The sequence below is a fragment of the Salvelinus fontinalis genome, chromosome 30, assembly GCF_029448725.1.
Source record: "Salvelinus fontinalis isolate EN_2023a chromosome 30, ASM2944872v1, whole genome shotgun sequence".
Lineage (NCBI taxonomy): Eukaryota > Metazoa > Chordata > Actinopteri > Salmoniformes > Salmonidae > Salvelinus > Salvelinus fontinalis.
The window spans coordinates 39988124-40012699 of record NC_074694.1 but is presented as its reverse complement, the minus strand read 5'-3'; the positions used below and the strand labels follow the sequence as shown (position 1 = coordinate 40012699).

The 24576-nt window shown below is 45.0% G+C and overlaps 1 protein-coding gene across 8 annotated transcripts in view; it reads right to left on the bottom strand.

Moving 5' to 3' along the window:
• Positions 1–24576, bottom strand: part of LOC129829207 (SRC kinase signaling inhibitor 1-like) — a 55152-nt gene that overhangs the window by 9410 nt on the left and 21166 nt on the right. For 4 of the 8 annotated variants that reach the window (XM_055890857.1, XM_055890861.1, XM_055890864.1 and 1 more), the window contains 15 exons: positions 15850–16051; positions 12691–12820; positions 12283–12454; positions 8211–9169; positions 7999–8088; positions 6532–6572; positions 6239–6262; positions 4929–5089; positions 4459–4634; positions 4145–4275; positions 1974–2121; positions 1434–1731; positions 886–1201; positions 666–802; positions 342–497 (listed from right to left, as the gene is read on the bottom strand). In XM_055890857.1, the coding sequence (XP_055746832.1) occupies positions 342–497; positions 666–802; positions 886–1201; positions 1434–1731; positions 1974–2121; positions 4145–4275; positions 4459–4634; positions 4929–5089; positions 6239–6262; positions 6532–6572; positions 7999–8088; positions 8211–9169; positions 12283–12454; positions 12691–12820; positions 15850–16051 (3141 nt within the window). The other 4 variants (XM_055890858.1, XM_055890859.1, XM_055890865.1 and 1 more) reach the window with 4 other exon arrangements.

Below are 24576 nucleotides of genomic sequence, written 5' to 3'. Positions count from 1 at the left end.
ACCTTTCTTCCCAGGAAGCCTGAGGCGCAAGGAAGGGTACGGGCTGCAGGGGTAGGCCTCGGTAGCGTGCTGGGCAGTGAGCGGGGAGGGGACACTTTGACAGTGGTTCGCTGAAATATCTGTCAGGTGGTGTGTGGCGGGTGGTGAGTGGTGCCGTGTGGGAAAGGGTCGCAGAGACAACGTTATCACATTGCTAAGGCACACCGAACATCGACTGAAACGAACAAAATACACACCGCACGTCCTATTCTTATACATTTCGTATGCAGGTACTCGAGGTATTCAATTTAGCACCAGCGTAACGCGCTGTAAATGACATCAGGGAACAAAGGGACGCCGACCTCTAGTTCAGCAATGATCCTCTTTTCGTCGTCCTCGTCTTTAATCGCCGAGGCGGCGATGACGGGGGGAGTGGAGGTGGGGCGGGGGGTGTCAGACGGTGTCCTTCTCAGCTTGACCAGAGTCTTCGGAGCCTCTCCGTCTTCTGGCTCCACCTTCTTATACAAACAAAACAGGGTTGGCCGACATGTCTACAGTGTGTGACAGATCTTTAGAACATCCATACATCCAAATAGCCTATCTCAAAAGTATATTCAAAAACATTCATGTGTACTTTCATGCTTTGCAGTTATTTCTTGCTCAGCCGTCTCTCTCTCTTACTGTACCTTCTTGGTGGTGACGATCACTTCTCCGGTGCTATTGGTGGTGAGCCCATGGGCTGATGGGAAGCTGCGGCGAGGAGGGGGTGGAGGCGGAGACTTAGAGGGTTTCTCAGTGCGATACCTGGTAACGGTCAGCTCTGCTAAAACACACAATAATATATCTTTATAGGGCAGCTCAGTCATAACTAAAACACAAACAATGTAACGTGGTATTCAGTCTCACCAGATCCGCAACGTGAGCCCCCCTCCAGCTTCTGGGCAGTGACCTGCACCATGTTGGGCTGGTGCTCAGTACTGGTAGTGGTGGTTGTGCTAGTGGTGGTGGAGGTGGTGGTGGTGGTAGTGATGGGGGTGGTAAACTGAGGTTTGGGGTGGGGTTTGGGGGGTACAGCAGGCTTGTTAATCTGCCTGGCAGCAAAGTCTAGGTCTGGGATGGCCTTCATCAGCTCAGCCTGGGTCTCCTCCAGCAGACGGTTGATGTCCTGGGCACTAAACTGGGTCAGACTTGCTCGCTTCTCCTCCCAGTCCCGCTCTGCAGCCTATACAAACACATATATTTGTCAACCCAAATACTGTATATTGGAAATATATTGCAGCAATGTACACGGATTTACTGTACATGATAGGAAAAATTTGTCAAATCAGAACATCTATACATTTCCAGGGAAATGGTCACACTGGTAAATGTACCGATTCCCCAGTAAAAATGTACATTTAGCATTGTGAGGGGGATTGTATAGAATATCAAAATACAGGAGCGGTTTTCCGTACCAGTCTGACCTCCGCAGACACTGATTTGCCAACACCGCGGCGGCTTGGCAGCTCGTCCAGGACCCGGCTTCTGTAGCTGGCCGTAGGGTGGGGGTCCTGCTCAGTTCCAGAAGCATCTGGGTCACTGCCTGATACGGGCATCCAGTTGGCAAGGCTTGCACTACCACCCAGGTCATTGAGGCTGAGCGGTGGACTGGTCAGTATGTCGAGGTCCAAGCTCTTTCCTGTGTGCTCAGTTCGCTTGGCTGACTGGCTGGAGATGTCATTCTGGCCTTTCCACAGGCCCTCGGTCACTTTCCTGTACATAAAGGTGGCATACAATACACTAACAACACACAGCAGTATCAGGGCCCTATTGCGTCTATTCTGGTGATCAGTTTTCCGGGATCAGTCAAAAAAAAAAAAAAAAAAATCTGCTGCAACACGTTTACCTTGAAAACCAAGTCACCAGTTGAATGGGGCCCTCGTAACAACCGGTTATAACAATTTAACAACAAGGTGTATACAGCGTATATTGTGTTGTGATGTGTTAAACCATACCTGCGTAGTGTGGTCAGTGTGTCGGTCATGGTGTTACAGCGTTTCAGCAGTGAGTCCAGTCTGTGTGGCTCCTCCTTCAGGAACTTCACAGCCTCCACTTCCACCCTCAACACCACGCGCATCTTACTCTGCAGACTGGGGAACTGGTCTGGAGGGAGGGAGGGAGGGAGGGAGTAAGCATAATTAAATCAACGAGAGAGGGAAGGAGGCTATATCCAAGCTTGTTTGTAAAACAGTCATGCAGTGTCTTTGTGTCTCCTGTCATGCTCTCTGCCGGGGCTCGCTGTACTCTCTGCCCCCTACGGCGTGGGGGAAGTAATTTCAGGGTAATTTAGGTGCACAACAAATCTGGTATCACATCAGTTGTTAAACAAGCATCTCGTTCTACTGTGTGGTGTTTAGCCATGATGCTACACGTGAACATCTGCATGTGGGAGCACATCTTCCTGAATCAGACACTCCTATTATGGGCGTTCACCTGCCTAATCACTGACACCATTAACACGATGTGACAGATTGCAATTATCTAGAAAGGTCAATTTTATACAAGGGTTCAATTCTATTCCATCCAAACGTAGCAGGCTTTCACACAGCTAATTGCCTCATTGTTGCATCTTCCTGTGTCGTTAACGCCCACATACTACAGTACCAGTCAAAAGTTTGGGCACACCTTCTCATTCAAGGGTTTTTCTTTATTTTTACTATTTTCTACATTGTAGAATAATAGTGAAGACATCAAACCTATGAAATAACACATATGGAGTCATGTAGTAACTGAAAAAGTGTTAAACAAATCAAAACATAATTTATATTTGAGATTCTTCAAAGTAGCCACCCTTTGCCTTGATGACAGCTTTGCACAATCTTGGCATTCTATCAACCAGCTTCGTGAGGAATGCTTTTCCAACAGTCTTGAAGGAGTTCCCACATTTGCTGAGCACTTATTGTCTGCTGTTCCTTCACTCTGTCGTCTGACTCATCCCAAACCATCTCAATTGGGTTGAGGTCGTGTGATTGTGGAGGCCAGGTCATCTGATGCAGCACTCCATCACTATCCTTTTTGGTCAAATAGCCCTTACACAGCCTGGAGGTGTGTTGGGTCATTGTCCTGTTGAAAAACAAATGATAGTCCCACTAAGTGCAAACCAGATGGGACTTTGGTTGCTGCAGAATGCTGTGGTAGCCATGCTGGTTAAGTGTGCCTTGAATTCTAAATAAATCACAGATAGTGTCACCATCACACCTCCTCCTTCATGCTTCACGATGGGAACCACACATGCGGCGATCATCCGTTCCCCTAATCTGCGTCTCACAAAGACACGGCGGTTGGAACCAAAAATCTAAAATTTGGACTCAGACCAAAGGACATATTTCCACCGATCAAATGTCCATTGCTCGTGTTTCTTGGCCCAAACAAGTCTCTTCTTATTGGTGTCCTTTTGTAGTGGTTTCTTTGCAGCAATTTAACCATGGAGGCCTGAATCACGCAGTCTCCTCTGAACAGTTGAGATGTGTCTGTTACTTGAACTCTGTGAAGCAATTTCTGAGGCTAGTAACTCTAATGAACTCTGGGTTTTCCTTTCCTGTGGCGGTCCTCGTGCGAGCTAGTCTCATCATAGCTCTTGATGGTTTTTGCGACTGCACTTGAAGAAACTTTCAAAGTTCTAGAAATGTTCCAGATTGACTGACCTTCATGTCTTAAAGTAATGATGGACTGTCGTTTCTCTTTGCTTATTTGAGTTGTTCGTGCCATAATATGGACTTGGTCTTTTACCAAATAATGCTATCTTCTGTATACCACCCCTACCATGTCACAACACAACTGATTGCTTTAAATGCATAAGGAAATAAATTCCACAAATTCACTTATAAGAAGGCACTCCTTTTAATTGAAATGCATTCCAGGTGACTACCTCATGAACCTGGTTGAGAGAATGCCAAGAGTCTGCAAAGCTGTCATCAATGCAAAGGGTGGCTACTTTGAAGAATCTCAAATACAAAATATGTTTTTATTTGTTTAACACTTTTGTGGTTAATACATGATTCCATTTGTGCTATTTCATAGTTTTGATATCTTCACTTTTATTCTACAGTGTAGAAAATTGTAAAAAATAAAGAAAAACATTGGAATGAGTATGTATCTAATTTTTTGACTGGTACTGTATGCTTACTCTTGAGCTCTGTGAGGGTCTCTCCCAAAGACCTTAGCTCCATACTCTTCTGCTCCACTTCCTGCTCAGTCACCAGGCTGTGGTTGACTGACGAGTTCCTCTGCAGTTCCTCCACTGACTTCTCCAGATCACTTTGGACACCAAAAAATGACATCAGCATAGCATAACAACAAAGTGGCCACCAAGTACGCAGGCACTACACGGTTCCAGCTCAAACACACCATCTTTTTTTCTATCTGAGCAGTTTGCACTATTTCTTCATTCACACTGACCCTATCTTGAGTTAGAGACCCTGAATTAAAGGCTGAACTCACTGCAGTTGCTGGATGAGCAGCTCTTCCTGGTTGAGGTACTTGAGTCTCTCCTCCTCCACTAGGAGGCGCTGCCTCTGCAAAGGGTCCTCCTGGGTCCGCATGGCATCCAGCATCATAAGGCTCAGCTCCGACTCGGTCTGCCTCAGCAGGGACTGTACTGAGTCCTGGTTCTCCAACTGGGAGGGGAGACATCGACAGACTCAAATACATGTTATTGGGACATACACACACTTAGACAATACATCAAACAAGCATAAGTCAAAGCAAGCACAAAGTCCAGTCGACACACACAAAGCTCTGACGAAGGGCCTTGACGCCAATACGTAAAGCTTACTGAAGAGCAGTGATACGAGCAAGAGAAGTGATTGATACATAAACACATGTAAAAACAAACAGTGCCTTGAGAAATGTGTGTGTGTGTGTGTGTGTGTGTGTGTGTGTACACGGCCACGCTGTTCTCTGGTGCTCACCTGGATGTTGCGCAGCTGGGACAGTTGTTTGCGCAGCTCGCTGGTGTTCTGCTGCAGGCCATGCAGGTGGATCTGCATCTGCAGCCGCGACACCGTCAGTGGCTGGGAGGACCCGACGAGTGGTGGCGGCATCAGGGCCAACGGAGCCGACGGTGTCAGGGCTGGCCAATCAGAAAGTAGGATTAGGGTCTCACGACGGTGCATTCTACTGTCACTGTAGCCAATTATATCATCCATCGTTAAAGTGGGGAGGGACGACAGGATTATTCACAGGTGTAATGGGGATTGACAGAATGGGGAAGGTTTTAAGGACACACAGAGCCATATCCGAAGCTGTATTTCTTTACATACATTTAAATTCCAGGGGAAACAACAGAGCATCCACAACAAGCAATGGAATGGCACAATGGTCCATTGAAATGACAATGGACATATAGCTTTGCTATATGGCAATTCCTCAGGCACGTTTTCTCATGCATAACAAAATAAAGACTAAGTCACTCACAAACTTCAGAGTTCAGCCGAGCTAACTCTTGTTGCTTGACATGGGAAATAACTGAATTGCTTTGAAAATAGCCCATTAGCATTGATAACATGCCAGGCAAAGAAACGTCAAATTGTGTTTGTAATTTAGGTGAACTATTCTTTCAGAGGAGATGGTTAAAACACAAGGTCGTGAAAAAAGAATGTGACAATTTGAACTGTGTAGCAGACGTATGGCAGTATGCTGCTCAACTGACTTCCTGTGAGATCTCTAACTTGCACTGGGAGAGAGAGAAATTGGAGCTTGGCACAACTCATTGTAGAAGAACACCTTGTTCTGGGGGAGGGCATGTGACAGTTACTGTGCATTTCTAGGTTCATTGTCTAACTAATAGCCAACCTTCTAATATCTGTCTGGAATGGGCGTAGATAAAGAGGTGAATGGCCTATTTTCGTCTGACAGCACAAAATCCCCTTTTTCACACAGACGACTTCCTGCAATTAACCGTTGTTTTGCAGGTCTGTGTGAGCGGTATCAGAAATAGAAAGAAGTCTTGATCGACCCACAAAGTAACCTAACCATACCATTACCGATGATAACAAGACGAGCGAAATAACATTCCAGCATGAACACTAGGGACTGGGAAACATATTCTGAGCCCAGTCCTGAATCCAGACACTGAACGCAGACATAAAGAACAAGAGAATCAAAACAGAATCCGCACAAAAAACTCAAAGTGCATCAAACGAGAGACGCCAACTATAAGGGAAGCAGTCTGTAATTGAGACACAAAGGGAAAAGAGGATGAGGACTTGGGACAAGATACCTTTCTTGTTTTTTAACCGTCCAGCTAAAATAAGGCACAAGAAGCATGGCACCCATTACTAGCATAAGCAAACACACACTTGATGGTTCTTCATGCACATTGGTCACACGTGAGTAATACACATACGGTAAGCAGCTCAGCTACAGAACATTTACAATGCTACGCAATGGATCATGTTATTTATATTGCAATGCTCTGCAACCCTAACCCTTACTCTTTATATTGCCAAGTCAATGGGACACAGTGAAAAGTCAATGTATATTTGTTTTCAGGTATCCCTGATTGATACTTACTGTCTGTCTCAGAGCAGTAATTGGCCGTCTCAATCTTGTCCCTGGGAAAGACAAAATAACTTTAGGTCCCCACTCCGTGTGTACTGTATGTACTGTCTGTACTGTATGTGCTGAATGTACTGAATGTACTGAATGTACTGAATGTACTGAATGTACTGTATGTACTGAATGTACTGAATGCACTGAATGTACTGAATGTACTGAATGTACTGTATGTACTGAATGTGCTGAATGTACTGAATGTACTGAATGTACTGTATGTACTGAATGTACTGTATGTACTGAATGTACTGAATGTACTGTATGTACTGTATGTACTGTATGTACTGAATGTACTGAATGTACTGTATGTACTGAATGTACTGAATGTACTGTATGTACTGAATGTACTGTATGTACTGAATGTACTGAATGTACTGAATGTACTGAATGTACTGTATGTACTGAATGTACTGTATGTACTGAATGTACTGAATGTACTGAATGTACTGTATGTACTGTATGTACTGAATGTACTGTATGTACTGAATGTACTGTATGTACTGAATGTACTGTATGTACTGAATGTACTGAATGTACTGAATGTACTGTATGTACTGAATGTACTGAATGTACTGTATGTACTGAATGTACTGAATGTACTGTATGTACTGAATGTACTGTATGTACTGAATGTACGGTATGTACTGAATGTACTGAATGTACTGAATGTACTGAATGTACTGAATGTACTGAATGTACTGTATGTACTGAATGTACTGAATGTACTGTATGTACTGAATGTACTGTATGTACTGAATGCACTGAATGTACTGTATGTACTGAATGTACTGAATGTACTGTATGTACTGAATGTACTGTATGTACTGAATGTACGGTATGTACTGTATGTACTGTATGTACTGTATGTACTGTATGTACTGAATGTACTGTATGTACTGAATGTACTGAATGTACTGAATGTACTGAATGTACTGTATGTACTGTGTGTGTGTGTGTGTGTGTGTGTGTGTGTGTGTGTGTGTGTGTGTGTGTGTGTGTGTGTGTGTGTGTGTGTGTGTGTGTGTGTGCAACGGACGTCAGTGTGATGCTAACAGTATATCTTCCTCCACTGTCTGTCCCCCCATACCGGGATTTAAACATTGATCCTCTGCTTCGCAACACACGACAGTCCTCCTTGCCAACGTACTAACCGTTTGAAAACTATCTAATTTGATAGCTCCACGTCTAGCTGTGGAGTGAGCTCACGGGAACGTTCTTAACTGCGTTACACTCACCCCTTCTAAACTCGCTACGCAGCAAAAGCGAGACCCGGCCGTTGAGCTGAGCCCAACTGCCAATCCAGGTCACGGCACCAGTGAAACGGACGTCAGTGTGCTGCTAACAGTTTAGCTTCCTCCACTGTCCCCCACCGTTACATGTGCGCCTGTGTGTGTTCGTGTGTGCATGCTTGCGTGTGTGTCTCACGGGCTCTCGGCCTCTGGTCCCCTGGTCAGAACAGTCTGCAGTAGACCAGTCAGACTGGCTATCTGTTTCTCCATGGCCTCCATGCGCCCCCTTTTGCAATGACAAACATAGGGTATGAATCAGTTTAGATACACACAAATACCCATCACAGACACATAAAACGTACATGCACACACCACACACACCAGACACACACACACTGGCACTCTTACCTGGTCTCTGTCTCATTGCCTGGTAGAGGTGAACTGAAACCTGGTGCTGAACTGAAACCACCGCCCTCCCCTCCAGGTCCAGCCATTAAGCACAGCTGATCAGACCCCAACCCTGACCCCTGACCCCTAGCTTTGGGACTCTCCCCGAACATGGAGGAGGATACTGAGTCCCTCCGCAGGGTCTGCCTCCCAGGGGAGCCCCGGCCGGGCATGGTGCCTGAATACGAGTCCCTCATGTCGGGGATTTTCTGCGGAGACGAGGGGGGTGGCACCCGGAAGCCCATGGCCAACATGGACGCGGCGTAGGCTGCATCATTATACAGTGGGCCTCCAGGCCTGTAGAGGACGCCACTGTCCATCAGCTCTCCTTGCAGCGCCGCCGCCGAGTAGGAAGTGAGGGAGCGCATGGATCCGGGTCCCAACCCTCCTCCGCCCCCTCCGCCTCCTCCACGCCGGTAGAGAGAGCCGTAGGCGTCCCCTCTCGGGGGTAGAGATGAGTGGGGGCCCGCCAGGCTGAGGCGGCCTCCTTCCTGGCCCAGGGAATAGGGGTCGGCATAGATCCCCCCTGCATCGCCCCGCAGGAGCACCATGCTCCTGGAGCCAGTGCCATGGACCTCCTCATCGGGCTTAACATCCCTACGCTCCAGGATGGCACTAGGGGAGAAACCTGCCTGGGCGTGGTGCTGTAGCTGGGGCTGGTGGTGGAGCTGCTGGGGGTGATGCTGGTGGTGGGCCGCACTCTGGCCACCTGGCGAGGAGTGGTGGGGGTGGGGGAGGGAGTGGGTTTGGGGATGATGCTGGGGGTGAGGTTGCCCAGCGTAAGAAGATGGGCGGCCCCCACTGTAGAGGAGACGGATGCGGGACGGCGAGCCGGAGGGGGCAGAGGCGGAGGAGGCAGGGGTGTTGCTGAGGCGACGGTTGGGCGGGGAATCCTGCTGGGGCGTGTACACCATATCCCTCTGTCACCAGAGGAAGAGAGGACGGATAGAAATAAACAGCAACATTCACGATAGAATAGAGTGGAAAAGAAGAGAATAGAGCAGAAGCAGAACAGAGTGATGTAGAATAGAATAGAACAGGTTAAGGTACAACAGAATAGAGTACAATAGAGCAGATACCACACAATATTACAGGTGATTCAAAGATTGCTCATCAAAGACCGGCCTCCTGGGCTTTTCACGCATGACATTGTCTCGGGTTTTTATCGAGAATGATTAGACAAACAGAAAACATCCAGTCAGCGGGAGTCCTGTTGGTGAAAACAGCTCGTTGAGGAGAGAGGTGGAAGAAGAACGGCAAGAATCGTGCACGCTAACAGGCGGGCCACAAACAGCTCGTCAGTCCTTGTCATGGATGGGCTATTGCAGCAGACAACCACACCAGGTTCCACCACTATCAGTTAAAAACAAGACGAAGCGGCTCCAGTGGGCACGCGATCACCAACGCTGGACAATTGAGGAGTGGAAAAACATTGTCTGGTCCGATGAATCCCGGTTCCTGTTGCGTCATGCTGATGGCAGAGTCAGGATTTGGCGTAAGCAGTATGAGTCCATGGCCCCATTATGCCTGATGTCAATGGTACAGGCTGGTGGGTGTTGTGTATTGGTGTGGGGAATGTTTTCATGGCACACGTTAGGTAACTTGATACCAATTGAGAAACGTTTCCATTCCCGAAGAATTTAGGCTGTTCTGGAGGCAAAGGGGTGTCTGACTTGGTACTAGATGGGTGTACCTAATAAACTGGCAACTGAGTGTATATACCTGCTGTATAATAACCTCCCTGACAATACAACCCCCAATGGATTCTACACACACACTGGAGTAATGACTGGAGCGCCTTCATCTCCACCATCTCCATCCTGTATCTTAGCAACTGCCTCCATATCTACAGGAAAATAATTCCACTAGATGTGAGCGAAGAGGCAGGGGCTGACCACCACCACATCTCACACTAGATCCCCAAGCCCCACTGTCATACAGAATGTCCGTCATAGATCAAAGCAGATCACATTGTCGCTATATCTCCTCCCACTCCTCTAGCCTGTCACCTCATAACCAACATGCCAATCAATCTCCACTAAGCCATGCCGTCCATCCATTTGTCCTTTCATCCTCCCTGTCTCAGTGCAGTGCTACTCGGTGGTCCTCAGTCATGGTTTACCGTCTGCAATCAGATAGTAATCTCTGCTCGGCTGGCTAATGTCCCCTTTACTCACCTCTGTACCGGAGCTCCTATCTCTCAGATTCCTCCTATCCTCCAGCACATAAAACCCAAGGTAAACCAAGTCGCTTGATAAATCCATGAAACGCAAGGGAGAATTCAGAGCTGAGTGGAGGGAAAATTCGGAGCTGAGTTGTGGTGAGCTGTATTGTGCGTAAGGGTGGTTGCAAAGTAAATCTCGGGGAAGATGCGATATTTGACCTCCAAAACACACAGGGCAGCTGCAATTCTCACACACACGCACGCACACGCACACGCACACGCACACACACACACACACACACACACACACACACACACACACACACACACACACACACACACACACACACACACACTACACAGACGCACATGCACAAGGGCCCCCTAGGGTGGTTGATTGACATGAGTGGAAGTGGCAGAAGTGGAAAAATCTCTCTCTTTCTCTCCCCTCTCTTCCCCCTCTCATATTCTCACTTTCTATCGTCTTATTTTCTCCTTCTTTTCATCCCTGTCTAGAGTGACACAATGCCAGTTCTATACTGTGTACGCCAACGTTTCCCAATCTACGGTATTAGAGTTGTCGTCCACCAAAACCCAAAGCAAATCAAATGTTATTGGTCACATGCACCGAATACAACAGGTGTAAACTATACACTGAAATGCTTATTAATAATCCCATTCCCAACAGTGCAGTTAAAAAGTAAGACAAATAATAGTACTTTTGCTAAATAAAAAAGGAAATAGTAACACAATATAAACAATAACGAGGCAATTTACAAGGAGCACCAGTACCTAGTCAATGTGCAGTGGTTCGAGCTGGTTGTGTGGGTAGAGTCTAGTGAATGTGCATAGAGCCAGTGCAAGGGAGTCAGCGCAAAACAATTAAAGAAAGAGCAATAAAGGGGGTCAAAGTAAATAGTCCGGGTATCCATTTGATTAACTGTTCAGCAGTCTTAGAAGAAGCTGTTCAGGTGCCTTTTGGTCACAGACTTGGTGCTCCGGTACCGCTTGCCGTGCGGTAGCAGAGAGAACAGTCTATGACTTGGGCGCCTGGAGTCTTCTGACATTTTTATGGCCTTCCGCTGACACCGCCTGGTATTGAGGTGATGTACTGGGCCGTACTCACCACCCTGTGTAGCGACTTGAGATCGGACGCCGAGCAGTTGCCATACCAAGCGGTGATGCAGCCAGTCAAGATGCTCTCAACGGTGCAGCTGTAGAACTTTTTGAGGATCTGAGAGGGCACATGACAAATCTTTTTAACCTCCTGAGATTGACGAGGCGTTGTCGTACCCTCTTCACGACTGTGTTGGTGTGTTTGGATCACATGGTCCTTAGTGCTGTGGACACTGAGGAACTTGCAGTTCTCAAATCACACTTTGTGGTGTCCCGTTACATACACAGAGCCGTGTCTCTAGCCGACCCACCATTTGAGAACAGCTGTGTATGTACAACATTACACAACATTATCAGTCAGCAAACAGGCTTTTTTTTTGCCTTGGAGGGAAACAGCTTGGCATGGATTCAAAAACAGCAACAGTGGTGCTACTATTGTACTAGCATATTGCTTGTTCATGCGGACTCATTTAATAGAGACTGGCTGAGTTTAATTTGTGCTCCAGTAGGTTACATAATGACTATCCTTTTTTTCCATTTGTAAACAACATCCTATCAATGTCAGAACAGCATGAGTAGCGACAAATATAATGGTATTTAGGGCAAAGGACTACTTGGCTCAGTATTTGTACTCAATTCTGTAGAGAGTTTAGTGACCACCGCTCCTGATGGCGAGCAACGCCCACACATACAGATGGAGAGACAGAGAGACTGCCTGACAGACAGACACAAATACCCCCATTCTACTCTCACCCGGAGGTCTCCGTTGGCCAGGTGTGGGTTGTGGTGACTGGGGTAGGTGCCGTAGACAGTCTCCTTGCAGTAGATCTTGATGACACAGCGGTCCTGGACGTCTCGTGGGTCCTCCAGCTCATAGAAGACGTTACGGGCCTCATCCTTGATGAGCAGGGCCGTGCTGGGGCACCTGAACACGGGCATTGACACCTGAGCATTTGACCTCTACATTACCTTTCGTTTACAATTTAATTACATAATAAAAAATATTTAAAAAAAATTCAATTCATATGGTTCATCTGCATCTTATCAGCTAATGAATCTGATATTATATTAGAAAAAGTTTTTTTTGTTGTAATGTAAATTGTTATGACAGTGTTATGTAGCCTTTATAACAGAGCATTCTAGTAGAGTGTGATAAACCACCTGAGCATTGCCATGGTGAGCCTCTGGGGGAACATGTGGACGATGAGGGCCCTCAGGGTCTCCAGGCTGGTCAGCTCATGGGTCAGGTGCACCCTCCTCATCTCCTCCCCCAGCTGGAGGAAGAGAATGCCTAAAGGGGAGGCAGGGGGAGGCAGGAGGAGAGGAGAGGGGAGAGGAGTGTCAATTGACTGTAATGACTCAACAAACACATGCACATGCTGTACAGTCAGGTCCAACATTTTTGGCGAAGATGTCCTTGTACTGGGTAAGGTTCATGATGCCGTTGACCGTAACAAGGGCCCTAGGACCAGTGGCAGCAAAATAACCCCATAACATCAAAGATCCACCACCCTACTTTACAGTAGGAATTTGTTACAGCTGGTATGGGGCTCTTTTCTGCATATGCATCTTTCTTTCGAAGCAAAACTCATGGCACGTGCATGGCCAAACAGCTACTGCAAATATTTTCCAGTCGTCTGACCATAGCACCTTTTTCAATCCAAGTGCCAACGCCGTTTACCAAACTCCAGGCGTTTGCATTTGTTGGATGACATGAAAATAGAACTCTTTGGCCACGCACATCTGTAGAAACAATATGCACATGCAGAAAAGAAGCACATACAGTGCATTGGGAAAGTATTCAGACACCTTCACTTTTTCTTACGTTACAGCTCATTCTAAAAGGGATTAAATGAATATTTTTTTGTCATCGATCTACACACAATACTCCATAATGACAAAGCGAAAAGAGGTTTTTAGAAATGTTAGCAAGGAACAGAAATACCCTATTTACATAAGTATTCAGACCCTTTGCTATGAGACAAAAAATGGAGCTCAGGTGCGTCCTGTTTCCATTGATCGTTCTTAAGATGTTTCTACAACTTGATTGGAGTCCACCTGTGGTAAATTCAATTGATTGGACATGATTTGGAAAGGCACACACCGTTCGTATAAGGTCCGACTGTTGACAGTGCATGTCAGAGCAAAAACCAAGCCATGAGGTCAAAGGAATTGTCCGTAGTGCTCCGAGACAGAATTGTGTCAATGCACAGAAAAATGTCTGCGGCATTGAAGGTCCCCAAGAACACAGTGTCCTCCATCATTCTTACATGGAAGAAGTTTGGAACCACTAAGACTATTCCTAGAGCTGGCCGCCCGGCCAAACTGAGCAATCGGTGAAGAAGGGCCTTGGTCAGGGAGTTAACCAAGAACGCGATGGTCACTCTGACAAAGGTCCACAGCTCCTCTGTGGAGACGGGAGAACCTTCCAGAAGGATATCCATCTCTGCAGCACTCCACCAATCAGGCCTTTATGGTAGAGTGGCAGACAGAAGCCAGTCATCAGAAAAAGGCAAATGACAGCCTGCTTGGAGTTTGCCAAAAGGATTCTCTGGTCTGATATAACCAAGATTGAACTCTTTGGCCTGAATGCCAAGCGTCATGTGCGGAGGAAACCAGGCACCGCCCATCACCTGGTCAACACAATCCCTATGGTGAAGCATGTTGGTTTCAGCATCATGCTGTGGGAATGTTTTTCAGCAGCAGGGACTGGGAGACTAGTCAGGATCGAGGGAAAGATGAATGGAGCAAAGTACAGAGAGATCCTTGATGAAAACCTGCTCCAGAGCACTCAGTACCTCAGACTGGGGCAAAAGTTCACCTTCAAACAAGACAACAAACCTAAGCACACAGCCAAGACAACGCTGGATTGGCTTCGGGACAAACCTCAATGTCCTTGAGTGGCTCAGCCAGAGCCCGGACTTGAATCCGATCGAACATCTCTGGAGATACCTGAAAATAGCTGTGCAGCGACACTCCTCATCCAACTTGACAGAGTTTGAAAGGATCTCTAGAGAATAATGGGAGAAACTCCCCAAATTGAGGTGTGCCAAGCTTGTAGCGTCATACCCAAGAAGACTTGAGGCTGTAATCACTGTCAAAGGTGCGCGAACAAAGTACTGAGTAAAGAGTCTGAATACTTATGTAAATGTGATATTTATATTTTATAAATTTGTATAAATCTGCCAACATGTCCAAAAAACAGTTTTTGCTTTGTTATTATTGGGTATTGTTTGTAGATTGATTTAATCTATTTAGAATAAGGCATTAGCGTAACAAAATGTGGGAAAAGTGAAGGGGTCTTAATACTTTTCGAATGACATTTATTGTAAAATATTGTGGTGGATCTTTGATGTTATGGGGCTATTTTGCTTCCACTGGTCCTGGTGCCCTTCTTAAGGTTAATGGCATCAAGAACTTTACCCAGTACCAGGACATTTTAGACAAAAACCTGGTTGCCTCTGCCATAAGGCTGAAACTTTGCCGCAAGTGGATCTTCCAGCAAGAAAATAAACCCAAGCACACATCAAAATCCACAAATAAATGGCTAATTGACCACAAAATCAACCTTTTGCCATCTCAGTCTCCGGGAATTGATACACATTGAAAACGTGTGGTTTGAATTGAAGAGGGCAGTCCATAAGCACAGACGAAGGATATCAAAGATCTGGAAAGATTCTGTATGGGTGAATGTTCAAGATCCCTCCCAATGTGTTCTCCAATCACGTCTCTATTTTTTTTTGAAGGCTCAGTGCCATTATCCTTGCAAAGTGAGGTATTGAAAGGTAGTGAAAAGAGGGGTGACAATAACTTCTACCGTTATCTTTTAGAGAAAAAACTATATTACTTGTTCAACAAATATCTTTCTCTGAGCAATTATTGTTAGTATCAAATAATATCATTTCCCAATTTTTCTCAGCATACAATATATTTATACAAAATATACAATCTAATTAATTTTATGCAGTATATTTTGCTCATCTTTGTCAAGGGTGACAATAATTTGGGAGCTGATTGTTCACGCGAACACTCACACACTGATCTTCTACACACAGGACAGACGACAGAGATAACAATCTCACCTGTATGCCGGGACTTTTTCAAAATGAATTTGTGACTCATTCGAAATAGAACCACGTACACACTTAGATCTGCAATTAGCCAAATATGGAGAACGTGATCCTAATGCCTCTGGTGAATACGAATAGAACTCCCTTGAGAGCTGGCGTATCTGCAACCACAAAGATGGCACAGATGGTTGCTACGACTGTGGTTAATATGACCGTGAAATGACCCTGATATGACCGTGGTTGTTCGGACCTGGCGCGCGGAGCTTGGCCTGGCTGGATGAGCGCGCCAGGGGCAGGCTCTGGCGGAGACGGTTCATGCGGTTGAACCCGAGGGGAACTTCAGCCTCAGACATGGTTTCCAGACTCTCAGCCGAGGCAAAGGATACTCTGCTGGCCTGGTCGGCTAGAGCCGGCTGGTTGGGGTTGGGCCGGATCACACGGGGGGTACGGGCCTGTGAGATAGAGAGAGAGAGACAGATTGATACAATCAAAACGGCAAAACAACAAAAAACACAACAGCAAAGCCACACAGCTGCTGTTAAATCACCACACACACAAAACAACACAACCACTGCAAGACAGGCAACCAATAACACGAGATAAAACCACCAGACACAACAAAACAATCCCAGACAGAGAGACAAAACAGCATAGCAGTTTCCTCAGCAGTTTCCTCATGTCTTGCAAAGCTTCCAGAAAATCTATTGACGTGTATATAAATTTATATTATTAATGCTATGTAAATCATGTGGTCTTGAGTGTTTAATGCCAGATTCACCAGTATCAACTCCACAGAGAATTAGAGGAACCAAAAGAACGCTAACGAACAAAGCTAAGGCTTCAGACTTCAGAACTTGTTCTCAACTAGCTTACCTGGTTAAATAAAGGTTAAATAAAATTTCAATTAAAAAAAGACTTCACCTGCCCAATTTGAACCACAGAGAGAAGATGAAGATGTGAGGAAATATGAGGAAATGGACCTCTCGTTTCAGCAGCGCATTGCAGGAGTCGCTAGAGCAGGTTGTTTATAATGAATCCCTATGGACAGACATTTTCCAGCCCAAAGACTACACTAATGAGCTCTGACAGTTCTCTGTGAACACTGCTCACATTCACTTATGCATTTGTTGTCTTCCTAACCACCACAGTTGGGCTGGCTTTGATTTGTTGTGCCAGCAATAGGCACACCCAAGCTGTACATGGCGGTATACTCACACAAACACACGCAAATACATACAAACACACACATGCAAATGCGCGCACACACACACACACACAAATACATGCACATACAGAAACACACACAGTAGGTGAAGATGGACACACGCACGCTTGCACACACAAACACACACTTCTGTCATGATGTGAGTAGGATGACAGGTTGCAAGTGGTGCCCCTCATTTGTGTTGAGATGTATGGCATGTGTGTGAGCCAGAAGCGGTACACCTTCTGCTTCTAACATCCCACAAGCATCAAGCTGTTGAGCAAAGAAGTTGGTGGCAAGAGGGAATTACAAAGTGTGTGGTTAGTCAGCTGTAGAGAGGAAGTAGGGAGCAGGGGAGAAAGTGAGAGGAGAGAGAGAGAGAGAGAGAGAGAGAGAGAGAGAGAGAGAGAGAGAGAGAGAGCGTGAGCGTGAGAGAGAGAGCGTGAGAGAGAGAGAGAGAGAGAGAGAGAGAGAGAGAGAGAGAGAGAGAGAGAGAGCGAGAGAGAGAGAGAGAGAGAGAGAGAGAGAGAGAGAGAAGGGCAGAGGGAGAAAGCCTGAGACTGGAAACATACAGCAAGGGAGAAGTGTGAGGAGGGAAGGCGAGAGACAGAGAGAGCGTTTGTGTGTGTAGCAAATAAGCATGTGCAAGTGTTTATGCAGGTGTTTGCTTGCGAGCCCGTAAGAGCGCAATCGCCACTTGATGTTGAGCCCAAGTGAGGGAGACAAACAAAAAACGCGAGGAAAAGGCGTAAAGTGCAATATGGTGGTTGACTTCCGCTCCGCTCTTTCCTAATTAGTTCTCATTTCAGTGTGAAAGCAGCAGCTGTGGAGAGGCTCAGAGGGCAGGCCTTCTCTCCAGGTGTTCCTGGGAACCAGAGGACAAGCTCGGCTGCACTCTGTTTGCCCACGTTTTATTCCCGCTGCGTCTGTCTACATTACGAGCTGACATTTTCACTGGGATGACGGCCAATAAACCTCTACACAACCATCCTCTTCAACAACACAATCCGAGGGAGGAGAGGGGAGGAATCGGGGAGGAACATCTGGGAATGGGGTTTCAAAAGTGAAAATCTCAGGGGAAATACAAAAATGTTTTGGGGGGGGGATGCCTGGAGATTTCACAGTAGTGAATTCCTCGAGAGATTTTTTCCCCCAATTCCACCCTTGCCCTCGACAATCTTAAACAAGATTCTACCTATGCAATCAAACGTTGATAGATGCTGTAATAAAGGTCTCCTCCAATGAATAAATAACATCTGAGCCGGTCAGACCGCTATAAGTCGGTTTGGTTGTCGGAAACTATTATGATCTGTTGTGACAGTGTTACGTCATTATGTCAACAGCCTTACGAAGCCATTATGACTGCTGGAGAAGAACTAGTGTGTCCTGTTACCCCATGACCTCATCCATGTCTTATAAGGCCATTCTGTCTAATGGATTTGCCCTTGGTTTATGACAGTGCTTCTCTCTCCTGACTCCTGCTAAGGCTCTGTAATCTTTACTGGAGATCTCATGGGCTTTTATAAAGCCATTTCTTTTATTACGGAAAACACAAAGACTATATTGCATCAAATATCAGTCATGGTGCGGTCAGTGTTATCTGTGTCAATAAGAAGAACTATGCAGATGGATAACTCTTCTATTATGAGGAGAAAATACCAAAACAATACAATTTATGACACTGGACAACCATATAAGCAATATAACTGGAAATCAATCATTTGTCAAGTAACAGGCAACACGTTTACTGATAAGTTTAGCAGCAGCGAGAAAGTGTCACTCATTTGCACAATCATTTCTTACCTCTATGTTCAGCATCTTGGTCCCTTATTGTGGGTTTCTGTATGACTATACTGTATGTCTCAAACTGTCAACTGTCTAAAACAATTTCTTCACAATCCTAAGTCTTTATCATTCACTTTACTGCATCTCTACTGCCTCACGTCTCTACCAGAATGTCATCACGTCGGTACTATCTGTGCAGAAGCTGCCTTAGTCATCTCTGTACCCACCCTTCCCTCCCTCCCTCCCTCCCTCCCTCCCTCCCTCCCTCCCTCCCTCCCTCCCTCCCTCCCTCCCTCCCTCCCTCCCTCCCTCCCTCCCTCACTCCCTCCCTCCCTCCCTCACTCCCTCCCTCCCTCCCTCCCTCTCTCTGCTGTATAGTTACATTGCCCTTGGTCTGTTTGACCATCCTTAAACTCACTCATATTACTGTTCCCCTAAGTCCTGTCTGTCCAAATGCCACTACCTCGTCACAGATTTCTCACCACCGATTGGCTGGCTTTGTCAAAGTGGATTTTCTCAGATCAATAAGCAATGCATGGGATGATTGACAAGGCAGCTGTGCACAGCTGTGCCACCCACGCCCCCTGAACCCCTTCCCCACCCCTGTCTCCGCCCCCCTGTGGAACTCGGGCAACCCCCTCGTATTTGATGAGCAATGGCACCATGCAGTCCTAGCATACCGTTCCAGTGAGCTCTGTAATTGGGGGATGAGTCCCATCTATACAACTCCCTAAAAACGAATACCAAGGAGTCACTCAATGGACATCCTGATGCAGCAAATCCTAATGACAACTGAAGTCACATTTTCACTTAGCCATGCATTGATGTCAGTGGGAGACTATTTTAAAATTTGCCTGAGGTGGGGATTCACCCCTAAGTTGCTTAACTGAACTGAATACAAAGCCTTGAAGAAGATGTTAATTGAAAAGCCATAGTAATAGTGTTGTAATGGACAATAAAGCAAAGTAGTGTTGGCTTTGGAGTTTGGCTAGTCTTTGACCTCAGTGTCTTTGGGTATGAGCACAGGTTTGCACAATCGAATCATATGATGTACAATGCAGTGGTGTAAAGTACTTAAGTACAAATACGTTAAAGTACTACTGATGTTGTTTCGTTCATTATTATACTATTTAGATTTTTGACAACTTTTACTTAACTACATTCTTAATGAAAATATTGTACTTTTACTCCATACATTTTCCCTGACAACCACTCCTTGTGCAAAAATTGTATACATAAAGCCCATCTTGCCTCAGATAACATTTATCTAATTACAGTTACATAACAAAGCAGTGGGAGAACTTTTCTGAGGATTTATATTTTGCATCTCCAGTGTAAAAGAAGTCCTTAATAAGTTCTCATTAAATTATTAATTTAAGCACCAAACACTGTCTTTGTCTTGACGGATCATCATCAAGCACTTTGATAAGTAATTCTGACCACGTGCCACAGCATAAGGCAGTCGCTAGGGGAAACATGGCAGCCGCTGGCATCCTAAGCCTTTTAGGGCTGTAAAAAACACCATTCAGGCCACTCTCTAAGATATCAGGGAATAGTAATGTTCCACCCAATGTCATATCAACACACAAACAGCCAAAGACAACAATAGCAGCTGTCCAAATGGTTTAGCTACTGAGCTAGCCATAGGACCCCGAGTGTCATGGATGGTCCAGGGATTTCGTCTACGTGAAACAGCTTTTTTGTTGTTGCTACTGCTGTTGGGGGTGTTGTGTGTGCGTGTGTGTGTGTGTGTGAGAGAGAGTGTGTGTGTGTGAGAGAGAGTGTGTGTATGTGTGTGTGTTCAACTGTGCTGCTTTGCTAACCCAGCTATTACATAACATCCTGAGAACGTTTCTTAGTGCTTGGTGAGAGCACGGTTGTCCTATGGTTATTTTGCATACAAAATATGCATACAACCTGCATACAACCTTGCATACAACATTCTCAGCACATTTACGGAACTTGTCAAAAAATCGTAAATGTTTTGGTATGTCTTTACTTTAACAGAACATGTCCTAAAAGTTCAAACATGGTTACATTTAATTTAAATGTTGGTAAGGTTCTAGCAACCTTCTCCAACTGTTTTGACATTTGGAATGTTCTCATATTGTTCCAAGAACGTTAAGGAACAATGTTCTTCTGTGGGAATTTCAGTACTTCGGTATGTTTCCTACAGGTTCCCTCGTGGTTTTATTTAAAGTCATGTTCTCAAAATGTTCCAAAAATGTTAAGAAACAACGTTCTTCTGTGGGAATTTCAGTACTTCAGCAAAACGTTACCTACAGGTTTCCTCATGGTTCTTTTACAAGTCATGTTCTCAAATTGTTCTGAAAACGTTACGAAAACGTTCCATAAAAACCTAAAGAACACTTTAGTAACATTCAGAAAATGTTATAAGAATGTTCTTTAAAAACATAAATTCCGTTCTCAGCATCAACAAAACTCTCTCTATCCTTTATCTTGTTAAGTGTGTTCAGGTGTTTTGGCCCACTATTTGGCCACACCTGATCTTAATGAGTGCTTGTTTCCTTTGAAATGGAGTCTGTTAGACTAAAATGAACAGCTTTGTATGCGTAAAAAAAACATGGAAAGCTGGCTCCATCCTGGTGGCGCGGTGGACAAATTTCATGGAAAGAGAACAGAAGATTATAGGTTTGAATCTCACTGATGCCGTTTCACAATAAAAAAATGAATGCCTAAGGAAATTCCTTTTCATGTATCCTATTTGTGCTTGGAGTTTAAAAAAAATGTGTCCAGAATAAGCTAGCAATGTTATTAACAGTCCAGTCTTAATGAAATGTGAGTGAAAGTTTAAGGAAGTTATTAAAAAACCTCCAAATAACCTATCATTTCCATTCTCAGAGCGTTAATAAAAACCTCCCAAGAAGGGACCAGAGTAAAACATTCTCAGAACCTCCCTGCAACCTAAAAATACACTTTTCCAGAACAGGCAACACTTTCATGTGTTCTCAGAACATTTAGAAATGTTCCGTTTTACCGGTCAGGGAATGTATAACTTTGTTCCCACAACCAATGTGAAACCAAAAACATATGTTCCCACAACATCCAAGGAACCAAATGTGCTAGCTTGGAAGCCACTTACAGAATACCTAACAATAGCTACTGCATTGAATCCATTTTCTTTGGTGAACAGCTCTAGATGAAAAGAGTCGAGCTTAAGGAATCCATGTACTTCAGGACACATGATTACTTTCCCCTGGATCTGATGAATGACTCATTGTACATGTGAATACAGATAGTGTCACTGAATAGGAGCCTTTATGTGGTTCTAAGCTTGTGTTATTCCCTTTGTAGTGCACTACTTTTGACCAGGGCCCTATAGGACTCCGGTCAAAAGGAATGCACTACGTAGGGAATAGGGTGCCATTTGGAATGCACATTAACTATAGTATATAGACTTCCAAGCCTGATTCAGCAGTAAGGTTGGGGAGAGGAGACAATGGACTTGGATTATTTCCCCGCTCCAGACAGACAGAGGCCTATGAGGTGCAGACGACGGTACTGACGTTTCTATTAGTGGGGCTTAGACTTGCAAAGAGGGAGGGAATTATACAGTCCTCCGTTCCTCTGTTGCTGCCTTGTAGTCTTCGCAGTCAAGAGGTGGAGAGAGGGCACTGCAAGCATATGAATGCGCGACAGGGCCTTCCCTATGGAGAGTAGTTTAAACAGACGGACAGACAATCCCACCGTCTTGTTGGAGCATGTGAGAGAATTTGAGAAGAAGGGGAGTCTTGGAACATTATTATTCTATTTTTTCCCCAAGTGTTGATGTGTGAGTGTGTATTTACAGTATGGGTCCATCCACGCCCTTCCCTGTGAATGTAGGCATGTTTGTATGATAATCCACAGGGTGTGTGTGTTTGCGTGTGTACATGCTCATGTGGAGTGTAAGCAAGCCAATGAAACACCAAAAGAGACCAACATGGGAATGGTACAAACACACACATCGAAGACACAAACACACGCACACACAGAGACACACGCAGCGAGTGAAGAGCACCGCTGCAGAATAGCGAGAGCAGAGCAGCAGACTACCCAACTCCCTGAGAGGAAGGGAAGACGGGTGATAACCAATCCCTTTAGAGCTGGGAGCCCACAGCAAACATGAGATTTAATAAAGCTAGTGTGTGTGACATTGAACGAGATAAGAGGGAAATGGACTGCTGGCATATGAGGAAACCACCAGTTATGTAATTGTGAGGGATGTATTGTATGACATGCAAGTCGATAAACAGGGATAGTAAATCCAAATAGGAAATGCTCATTTGGGACTAAATGATGAAATATTCTGTACATTTACAAATGGGAATACAGTGGAGAGACTGTTACGCTAATGGAACGCCTCTGTGTGTAGAAGGCTTCTGTGTAGATGCTACACAGATACCTGGGAAGTACCATCCTGCACTGCAAACTTTTGTCGGCCATCCGTTCATTCTGAAAGCATCAACTCTGCCCTTCATGCAAATGTAGAAATTTGTAGTAGGAAAAACATGGGCTTCAAATATCCTGCCATTCCTTGTTCTCTCTCTCTCCTGCTTTGTTCTTTTGTCAGCAACACACAGCAGTCAGATCTCTGTCATATGAACAATTCCCTATGTGACCTGTTTCAAGAAGCTAGGCATATGTCACACGTCACTACTTCACAGGGATTTGAACGTATTGTGTTTTCCTATTTTGTTTTTAATCAAAATGCGTTCTTTGGGCAGAAATGCATTCTGGAACATGTGAACTTTCACGTGCCTTAATAACACATCTGAAAATACTAATAAAATTGTTAAATTCCAAGCCTAGTTGGTTTAGCCACACAAAAAGGCAGGAACCGTCTAGCTAGCCATGATTGGCTGAGATAATGGGTGGGCTGGACATGCCGATTTCGGACTGGTCTGCCATGTAGCACACTTCTGTCTATAACATGAGCTGCTCAGTATGGGTAGGTAATCCTTCCTACCGCTAGCACTCTTTTTCGGTTTGGTTCGGCTAGCCGAGTTCAGCTAGGTGCCAGCCAAACTGAAGCATGCTGACGCCTTAAGAGTCCAGCTATATTTTCAGATATTATACATTTCTAATTTTGAAAGTTGTTTTCAATTGCAAGTTAAAGCGTACTGTTAGCCATCTAGCGAACGTTAAGTTGCTGGCTCGCTAGCTAATGTTACATGTATGATCTGTGTAGTAATATTATTAGTATCTCAGAAAGCCATTTGCACTGCTAGTTATAGCTTAATGTTAGCTAGATAGCTAACATTGAACCTAGTTGGTTAGCTTTAGCTACATGCAGGTTCATACTACAGCATTTCATGCATGGTGGCTATCTATGACAATCTGGTTGTACTGTAGCTATGGGTTGGAATTATAGTTCATTGTTTAGCTAGCTAGCTAGTTATATTTCTAAACAAAAGACTCCACTTCGCCAGATGATTACATGACCCAAGTTAGCCAGGTGTGTCTGGGGGTGATTACGGCCATCTGTTGTATTTCAATAGCAACCCATCTGTAGCACTTCCTTCACATGACCCATCAATTGAGACAAGTGTGTCTGGGTAAGCATCTAATAACTATATATAAAATATTATATCTGAACACTTTCTATTTTTGATATTGCTACTATGCAACTTTGCAAGTAACTATTTCACTGTACAGTTTACACCTTCTGTATCTTGTGCCACTTAAATTTCCTTTAAAATAGTGTGTGTTTACCAGAGATGGTAATGTGAAGAACAACATGACCTGCATCAAAGTTTGATGAGGATACAGGCCATGAACCAGATAAAGTGTATTTTTACCTGGATGTTTTCCTTATTGTAGGCTACTACTTCCACCACTTTTAGTCTTGACATTTTTGGTTGTTTACTACACTACTTTACTCACTCTGTTTAGCACATGGCCTCACGTGTGAATCCTTAAAGAGATGGGTGCGGCTAAAGCTTAAGAGGGTGTGAACAATGCTGAATAGGTGTAGACAAAGAATAG